Source organism: Ostrea edulis, chromosome 3 (genome assembly GCF_947568905.1).
Source record: "Ostrea edulis chromosome 3, xbOstEdul1.1, whole genome shotgun sequence".
Classification (NCBI taxonomy): domain Eukaryota; kingdom Metazoa; phylum Mollusca; class Bivalvia; order Ostreida; family Ostreidae; genus Ostrea; species Ostrea edulis.
Genome location: NC_079166.1, coordinates 94,866,775 through 94,877,368, shown reverse-complemented (window position 1 = coordinate 94,877,368; position 10,594 = coordinate 94,866,775). Strand labels below are relative to the sequence as shown.

Genomic DNA, 10,594 nt, shown 5'->3' with positions numbered 1-10,594 from the left:
AAGGGGGGCATCAAAGTTTTACATAGAAATTTATAGGAAAAATCTTTTAAAATCTTCTTCTCAAGAACCACTGAGCCAGAAAAGCTGAGATTTATATGAAAGCTTCCTGATATAGTGCAGATTATAAATTGCTAAGATCATGGCCCCCGGGGGTCGGATGGGGCCACAATAGGGGGTCAAAGTTTTACATACAAATATATAAGAAAAATCTTTAAAAATCTTCTTCCCGGAACCACTAAGCCAGAAAAGCTGAGATTTATATGAAAGCTTTCTGATATAGTGCAGATTGAGGTTTGTTGAAATCATGCCCCCTGGGGTAGGATGGGGCCACAATAGGGGATCAAAGTTTTACATACAAATATATAGGGAAAATCTTTAAAAATCTTCTTCTCAAGAACCATTGGGCTAAAGCAATTCATATTTACATGAAAGCTTTCTGACATAGTGTAAATTCAAGTTTGCAAAAACCATGGCCTCCAGGGGTAGGTTTGGGGCCATAATAGGGACTACGGTTTTACATGCAAATAGATATGGAAAATCTTCTGATATGGACCAAGGTGACTCAGGTGAGCGATGTGGCCCATGGGCCTCTTGTTTTTTTTGCTTATCAGGTATGTGTGTGTGGGGGCGGGGATCAGACATTAAATTACATCCAGACTGAATACATATTTATATTGCGGATTAAAAATAAATCAATCTTCAGCTTTAGAATGGTAACCCTCGCACTCCCTTGTAATATAATGTGTTGTGACGTCGCGCACGCTATTGTGTCAAAGCTTACGTTAAATCTGTGATGCAAAGAAAATAAAAACCTGATATACCAGAGATTTGATAGTAGAGGCTAAATATAATATTTAAAAAAAATGAGAAATTAAACCTAAGTGCTGGCTAAACTGGATTATTATATACATGTATTTCGTCTGTGATCATCTATTAATAATTTGTCATGCAATGATTGTAAATTAATTTTAAATGGTTACAATCAAAAGGAATACTTAGAATTATGTGTTTTTGTACATATCCATGCGCAATTAACAACTAGCACGTTACCCATCGTTACATTGAGATATCGTTTTCAAATGTAGTTTCTTAATTCAGGAACATCTTCTGTAAGATCAAACTCAAGCATCGATAAAATACGGATTTCTTCATATCGTATTAATTGGCTTAAAGACCCAACACCCCCAAATTTTACCTGTGTCGTGATCAATGATAAGCCGTCAGTCAATCAAACTTTTAACAATAGAGCTTAGGTTGATTGACGTTTGCAGAGACCACAATCTAATTAAAATCAGACTTCTTAGATCCGCGCCGTATACTCTGCAATTGTGAGCGTATCCTAGGATCTGATTTTAATTAGATTGCAGAGACTGTGGTCTACTGCTACCTTATCACGGCTTTATATTTATAAAGAGAGAGAGAGAGAGAGAGAGAGAGAGAGAGAGAGAGAGAGAGAGAGAGAGAAGGGGGTAGACTTCGTGTCAGCTTCTGTTTGGGATACCACCATTACACAAACACTACAGCCACAGAAACCCTACAGACGGCCCATATTGAGGTGTATTTTGATCATTCTTCATTTGATTGTACATGTACACAGATCTACTTGGATTTATTCATTCTCTCGAAACATGGATATTATAAGGAATTCACCGGGTAATATATTTGGGAAATTATTTATATATGATATATAACAGTTTAATTAGAAGTTTTAAAAGCACAGGTTTAGAAATGGGCTAAACCTGTGCAATACATAAATATGACGAAGTTTGAAGGTTTACGGGAAATAGAAATGCGGTATGCATGTAAGAAGAAATTTAAAAAAAATTTTTTTTGCACAAATTAAGACACTAAGCATATTTTTTGATAACCTGAGAAGTTTCCTGTGTATATCATAAAAATATACACAACAGCTGATCTCTTGGCCATGCAGGTAAATAACATTGACCATGGATAAGCTCCGCCCACATTCAGTGATCCATGGAGAAACCGTACGGTGGTTTTTTGGGGTTTTTTTTGGTTTTTTTTTTTTGTTTTGTTTTTTTCTTGGTCTTTAATTAGATCCGTCAAAGCGTATCCACCACTTTACTCTCATTTTTTTTTTTTTGCTATCTCAGGGTAGTTGATCGAAAACGAAAGTATGTTTTTAATTAATTTTACGATATTTACTAATCAAGTAAGATTCTATTACAGCTCACATATGAAACACTATCAAATGTGCAAACAGTACCTCTGGAGCAAGTGTTTCGGAGTTTATTGCCAAGAATTGTAATTTACAAGTATATAGATGTGTCACCATATTTATTCCAATTTCATTATGATTTCAAACTTCTTCTCGAAATTTCCAATATTTAATAATAGATGCACCGATCTACGACTGGCGATAAATCGGTTCAGTTATTATATATTTGTATATAACACATTCAAATTACTTTCTTTTTAAAAACTTTTTCTTAAGTTTCACAAGTTTGATCGATCAAAATATTTCAAAATTGGCAACTAGCATCTCTTTCCTGACTCTCGGTCAAGTGTAAAATAAGCTGTGACACCGCGTAATCGATTGTTGTACTGATTTTAATAAGATTGAAACCTTTCATATCCCTTTCAAAAGTTCAAGTGGCATAATTTGCTGATATATCATATAATTTGACCAATAAAATAAGCCTTGAATCAAAACGTTCATTGAATATAGGCCTAAACATAATTCTAAAAAGTCATAAACAAAAAATAAATTAATAATTTATTCATACAACTTCAGGAATGAAAAGTATCAGTCTGATGGGTTTTCTGCATATATCATGCTTTTATTGCATACATCATGCTTTTATCGTCGTTTCCTGTGATGTTGATCGTACGGACACAGGTTCTAGTGCAAAAATTAAATTGAAACATGTCAACATCCATGGAAGCGGCACGACCTTTGATCGGCATTTCAGTGCACTTTGCCGTTGTAACTGAGACGTCTTACTCATAGGGGCGGGATTCCCATGCCATATGGATAGAGTAATGAAAAATTGTTGATAACAAGGATTTTTATCTACTTTGAAGCATTTTATTAAATGCCGCACATGCGCAGATAGAAGTTATTTCTGCCGCGGCAGTACTAACCCCTCGGAGGTTAGTACTGCCGCGGCAGAAATAACCTCTATCTGCGCATGCGTGAATTAATAGTGCAAGTCCAACATAGATTGAGAAATAAAAATAAAATAACACAGATACAAACAAATGCAACAGCAATAGATTACAAGATGCAAATAAATGAAAACTTGTGTGCATTACAACTTTTAACACAGGCATACAGAACTGTCACATTTCAAATAACTGTCAGATTTACTTCAATTTTAATAGGTATAGGCATGCACTGTGCAAATTTCAGCCAACCCAATATTAGTAAACAAAAGTTTGGTTAGTTAGGTAGGTAAGTTGTGACTAATGTAAATTTACCTACAGTTTAATGATAGTAGTAGTTAGTTGTGACTAATGACCTTTTCCTACAATCTCATAAATTCCAATAATTAAAATAATTCCATATTTCAATAATACTCTGTTTTAAGAACCATTGGGCCAAAAATGAAATTTATTTACATGACAGATTCCTTAGATAATGCAGATTCAAGTTTGTTAAAATCATCCCCGGGACAGAGTGGGGGCCACAATAGGAAATTAAAGTTTTACATGCAAATGCATACCGGTAGGGAATTTTTTTTAGATATGGGCCAAAGTGACTCAGACGAGCGATGTGGCTTATGGGCCTCTTTTTAGATTTGTTATAGGATAAAACTGGTAAAACAAGGTATATATATATATATATATATATATATATATATATATATATAGTGAGAAAGGAATAATAGTAGGGAATCGTATCGTATGGAAAACGTAAAGCGAATTATTTTCGTCTGAAAATTAGTAGGGTAGGACATTTAAAATTCCTACACGATACATTACAATTCTATGTGGTTATGAAAAAAATATTATGCTTTTGTTCTACCGGTGACGAAAGAAAATACTTTCAATTTTTCTTATGAGAAAATGATGTTTTTAATATACTTGTGATTTACCTAATAAAATCACAAACCCTTTTAATGCAAGTTTCCAAAACTCATGTTATCGTTTAAGAGGGATTGATACACCAGAGGACTATGACATGGATGAACGTGGGGGATATATACAACAAGATCTTGAAATTGAAAACTTTCTATTTTTTTATTTTGTTAACATTTTTAGTTTTAGTAAAGAGTACTCTTCAAAAAACATTAGAACTTCTACTGGAATCTAACCCGCAATCTATGTATCAGCAGTTGACACGCTAACCTATTGAGCTACTCATCTACTCAATTGAATCTAAAACAAATAGATACATGTTGCTGACATTTACACGTATATTTACATCAATGTTATAAAACGGGGTTAGCCTTGATCACAATGTAGTATACCTCCCTAATTCCGGGATCCACGGAGGTGAAACTTCCGGAAGCCAGCAGATTTTGTATATAACAAGTACAAATGAAATGACGAATCTAGCACGTAATATTTGATGGCCTATAGAAAGAATTTGCTCTTATAGGTATTTTGTTTTCACTGGAAAAAAAAGGCGGATCCCTTTTCTGCACTAACTGTTTTTTTTATTATTAAGTTCTACATCATCACCAGCTGGTTTCCACTGCAATTTTAATCCTGAGAATTTTATGAAGTGGTAACTGGTTCACTTCTCCTTTTCCTCAGATGCTAAATACGTTTTATTTCCTTCAATGATTAAAGAAGCTGTTTTGAAGGTTTATTTCCCTATTACACAATCGCAGGGGGGGGGGGGGTTAAATTGTACCCATGAATGCGTCAGTCACGTGGAACTGTGTTTATCATAATAATGTAAAGGCCGGCAGCTCATGTTCCGTCTTACTCATGTATTATATCCTTGTCCAGTTATCTGAAATCTATATAGCGATTTACACGTCAGTTATCTGAAATCTATATAGCGATTTACACGTGAGTTCTCGTGATACAACAGGTCATTCTAAGATCAATCAAATCAATCACCAAGGAGGAGGTAATACCGTGTTATACAGCTTTCTTAAAAACGTTTCTACCGGGGGCGGATCCAGAAATTACTGTTACGGGGGTGCCACTGTATGCGGCAGGGGGTATGGGGGCAACCTTGAGGCCCCTAGTGGGTCAAAGGCGAAACCCTGGTGGGGTCCAGGTGGCGAAGCTTCTGGATTTTACAGATTCTTTAGGGCCTGAAATATGTCTGAGGCTCATATTTAGTCATTTGTACAATATTTTATCACTTTTAATAAGGTGAAATTAATAAAATGAAGCAAATTTTAAGGGTTTTGGGGGGGGAAAACTATGTTCTCACATTCAAGTAATTCAAGAAATCAAAAGATTTTTGTTATTTAGTTCTCTGGGAGTCGAAAAAAATTGTTGCTTCTTTTATAGTTTAGGAAGTTTTTCTACACAAGATATCATGATTTACATAAAATTTAAAAAAAATTAGGGGGGGGGGGGGGGGCGCCGGCTGCACTCCCCTTAAATCCGTCAGTCTACCATTCTGAAAATGTTGTGGATATATTTTTACGAAATGCTTCATTCAAGTGAGTTTGTTATATAGGGTCCCACAAGCATATTTAGAACATTTCTTAGTAATGCTTATGAATAATCAGAATGTTATAAACAATTTTAAAATGCAATAAAACATTTTTTTTCCTTTTGAAAAATCGTTAGCGGAAATAAAACGTTAATTCAAAACAGAACAGAAACATTAATCAGAGACCCTAATTACTTGATTTAAAACCTATGTAGATGTATTTGATAGTATCTGCTAAACTTTAAAGTTCCCCATGTTAGTCTGATGAGGATACTAATTCAAACCTCTGATCCTTCAGTCTGGGGGAAGCTGTGTAGTATTTCTCTTCCGTCATTTCTTATTATTAAAATTACTATATATAACATGTGAATAACCTTGTATTACCGTATCATTATATATTTACAGACCAGTTCTCCTCCCTGTCTGATGACGAGGTGTGGGTGTTATTCTGTTTTCTGTGTTCTGACTCCGGTACCCCCGACTTTACTGATACAGACTGTCTGGACATTCTTAATGAGATACGAGAGTGGATGTACGATAATGAACGTGTAACAAGTGAGAAGGCACAGCGGACTCTGGACAGACTGAAATCACGTGGATTTATTTGGAATCAGGACGGAGTGGACATCACTGAGGACGCCAAGGATGAGACCGTGTACCGTGTTATAGAACGTCGTAGTGATCGTCTCCCTGTTTCACTGCTCTATCAGTATTATTTATCCAGTTATACTACAGTAGTGAGGTATCTGAGATCACGGGGATACACCAGGAAGTCTGGAGAGAAATGTGTCATTGGTGACTACCCGTACTGTGATTCCTTACTCATACGCCGTCTACAGATGAACATACTGACCCACGTCACCATGGAGGACACGAATATCTGTGATGAAGTGTCACAGTACTGTAAGTATGAAGTAAATGAACCGTGTACTGATCTACACCCAGCAGTCTATATACACCCATGTCAATTCTACTTTATTTTAGCGATGTTAACTGTAGATCTTTTAGTGATTGATTTCAGATCAATGAGCTATAAATAATTATGATGATCTGTAATGTTGTCTAACTCTCAGTATAAATAATTATGATGATCTGTAATATTGTCTAACTCACAGTATAAATAATTCTGATGATCTGTAATATTGTCTAACTCTCAGTATAAATAATTATGATGATCTGTAATATTGTCTAACTCTCAGTATAAATAATTATAATGATCTGTAATATTGTCTAACTCGCAGTATAAATAATTATGATGATCTGCAATATTGTCTAACTCGCAGTATAAACAAAGACATGTACATAAAGTCTGTACAACCACACACATTGACTGACACTGTGTATGTAGATATGACGTCACGTGATAGAAGACAGGACAGTGATTCCCGATACTTTTATTGTAATTGATCATTTCAAATCTGTTAAATATTTTATATGTGTCATTAATGGAAACTTTATATTAATCAGTGAACATCCCTCTAAGTAAAGTACGTATGAGTGATGATAAACGAAGAGCGTTTATAGAGGAATTACAGCAGACTGGGGAGTGTATGCAATACAGAGGTGGATCTCAGGACAGTGTACAACAGGTCAAGTGGCTCTGGAGATACAACATTAACGCAAGACCTGACATCGTGAGATCCTGTATAGGTCTCCACCCACACTGGGATATTTACATCATCAACAACACGGCTTACAGAAAACACAGTAAGTCAAAAGTAATATTAATGTAAAGAGATCTGTATAGGTCTCCTCCCACACTGGGATATTTACATCATCAACAACACGGCTTACAGAAAACACAGTAAGTCAAAAGTAATATTAATGTAAAGAGATCTGTATAGGTCTCCTCCCACACTGGGATATTTACATCATCAACAACACAGCTTACAGAAAACACAGTAAGTCAAAAGTAATATTAATGTAAAGAGATCTGTATAGGTCTCCTCCCACACTGGGATATTTACATCATCAACAACACAGCTTACAGAAAACACAGTAAGTCAAAAGTAATATTAATGTAAAGAGATCTGTATAGGTCTCCTCCCACACAGTGATATTTACATCATCAACAACACGGCTTACAGAAAACGCAGTAAGTCAAAAGTATCATTAATGTAAAGAGATCTGTATAGGTCTCCACCCACACTGTGATATTTACATCATCAACAACACGGCTTACAGAAAACACAGTAAGTCAAAAATAATACTAATGTAAAGAGATCTGTATAGGCCTCCACTCACTCAGTAAGCCAGAAGTAATGCTAGTTCTATAATTGTAATGGGGACCGTCATGAATGTTCTCTACCCCCCCCCCCCCCCCCTTACACACAGATTTAATAAACTGGTAGCGTCTTACATTTTAGTATCTGTAGTATAACCATCCATCGGGAGGGGTTATACTACTCACCCACACAGTGATATTTACATCATCAATAACACGGCTTACAGAAAACACAGTAAGTCAAAAATAATATTAATGTAAAGAGATCTGTATATGCCTCCACTCACAGAGTAAGCCGGAAGTAATTCTAGTTATATAATTGTAACGGGGACCGCCATGGATGTTTTCCAAAACACCCCCAACCCCCAACACACATTTAAAACAAGTGGTAGCATCTTACATTTTTGGTATACGTAGTATGCACATATGTTGTCAATATAATTCCATTTTTCCCTATTGATAGTATATTTTCAGGTTATTTAGATATTGCCCAATCAAAATTGAACTTGCCTGCTTCCGTGTGTGTGTGTGTGTGTGTGTGTGTGTGTGTGTTTGTAAGCCCTGTCAATTGAACCAGTGAATAAGAAGGCACACGTGTAAATCAACACGGGGTCGGTCAAAGGAACACGAAAATGGTGGTGTTCAGTTGGATTTTTATAAAAATCAGCATAAAATCATTAAATAGTTCATCTACCATCAAAATCCTGAAGTGTTTACTTAACAGGATTTATGAGATGTGTGCAACAGGTGTGTAAAGATTTAGCACTCGTCCATCTTTTTTCCTTGCGAGCATGGCTTACACACTTTCGAAGTGCGCATGCTCTGTTTTGAATGACGTAATTTGTGATGTCATCATAATGGAGTTTTCCAGGGAAAGAAGTTGGCCCATCTGAGGTAAGTAAACATGGTTGAAAGAAAATTTTTGCATATTAACAATGAGTTTTTTATTAGATAGACTGATTAAATGGTGTTTCATACCGATCGTGTTATGTACAAGCGACAGAGTACCCGAGTTACTGAAAATTCCGATGATGAAAGTGATATATCTAGTACGTGAACTGTTTGGGGTTTTTTCTAAAATTTAATCTTTGCAGTTAATGTACTCTGTATACTAAAAATTCATATTGATTTTGGATAGAATTTCACATTTAAAAACAAATAGATATGCGCCAAGTCCTTAGGAATCAACCCCACCCCCACCCCTCCACACGGGACTTTTTTTTGGATGATTGGACCGTATCCCCCTTTTCATATGTCTCCCTACTTTGAAGTTTTTTTCCCAACGCCATGACATAAATAGATAAATAAATAAAATGCAAAAATAAAAACGAAAGATATATATGTATTCGGATTGGCAAGTTCCACTTTGTCCGGGTTGAAATCCCCGAGGATGCAAATGTACATTACGCCGCACTGTTTGCAGTACGCACATGGTACAGGTGTACCACATAGGTATGTAGCTACTAAGACTATAAACCAAACAGAATATCATATGTAAAACTATTACTCTGAATGCATTTTACTTGTTTACAATGTAGCCTGTCGGGGTGTGGTGCATGTCACACGCGTTGTTTACACGTGCATTTTAGGTGGCAGTGGAGGAAATTCGAACCATGTATGGATTATTGTCTCCTGATAACTTTGGCAGTTAACTTTTGATTTCAATCTACTTTTTAAGAATAATATAACCCTCGCTAATCATTGCCAAGCTGCATTTCGATCTTGGCAGAATGATCTTCAGCTACAATTCAAAATTAAGGGGTGATGTTGTGTACTGAGTTTTTCTTGATTGTTTACATCTGTGACTGTTTATGTGATGTATCAACTGATCAAGCTGTACAGTGTCATGACATATAGTGGCATAGCTTCCATTTATGTACTTGCGCATCATTTTGTCAGAAGAAGAAAATTCTAAAATGATAATTAAAATTTTTAACATATATATGAATATACATGTATGTGTATGTTTGATTTTAGTATAATACCTGTAGAGAATATTTCAGTAGTATGAAGTGCTACACATTTAGACGCATGCATGTGGTGTTTAAAGGTCTCATCTGAAAGACCAGCAACTTTCTCTTTTGAATGCTAAATATGATGATGGAGCATTCACCTCACTATCTACATTTTCACCCTAAATAAAGTACAAGCATGGCTCGAAACCATGATTTCTTGATCCTGTTACCAGTCTTCACGAAAAACTTTGTAAAGCACAGGCCCTTCGGGCCTCCCAGTATAATAATTGTGCAAGCCCGAACAATATTTTGCAGGCCCAAAATGTTTATTTTCTAATTTGATCTCTTGTTATTTGCTGATTCTACTCTATGCACAGTTCTTTTACTGTAGGAAAATACAGGTCAAGATGATCATAGTTAAAGAACAACTGACATTAAAAGGATTATATTATTTTTCAACATATTAATCCAGTATATGCGAAAGTTTTTGGACCACACAGGACATTCGGTCCAGTGTAATCAATGAACACACCGGACCGAACCAAATTTTGTCAGACCGAAAAACCTAATGTAAAAAAGTGAAACACGTGAAAATGCAAAACCAAGGGAATCTTATTTATTATACTAGTAATACTATTCCAGGAATCCTTCCCGTATAATACTTTAGACAGTCCATGCGGTTTTAATCAATTCATTTACGTATTTGGATGTGTGCTATTTTTTTTACTTATAACAAACTCCGCATCAAGATAGTAAAGCTCAAAACCGGACATTGAGACATCTGACATTCCGATCCGGTGTAAAAAATGATGCATCGGACCTGAGGCACTG

General features: G+C 35.7%; 1 protein-coding gene across 2 annotated transcripts in view; it reads left to right on the top strand.

The window, feature by feature from the left end:
• LOC125676813 (uncharacterized) overlaps nucleotides 1-10,594 on the top strand; it is a 116,376-nt gene that overhangs the window by 56,374 nt on the left and 49,408 nt on the right. For both annotated transcript variants that reach the window (XM_056159463.1, XM_056159462.1), the window contains exons 14-15: nucleotides 5,990-6,487; nucleotides 7,052-7,291. In XM_056159463.1, coding sequence (XP_056015438.1) covers nucleotides 5,990-6,487; nucleotides 7,052-7,291 — 738 coding nt within the window. The remainder of the gene's footprint in view (nucleotides 1-5,989; nucleotides 6,488-7,051; nucleotides 7,292-10,594) is intronic.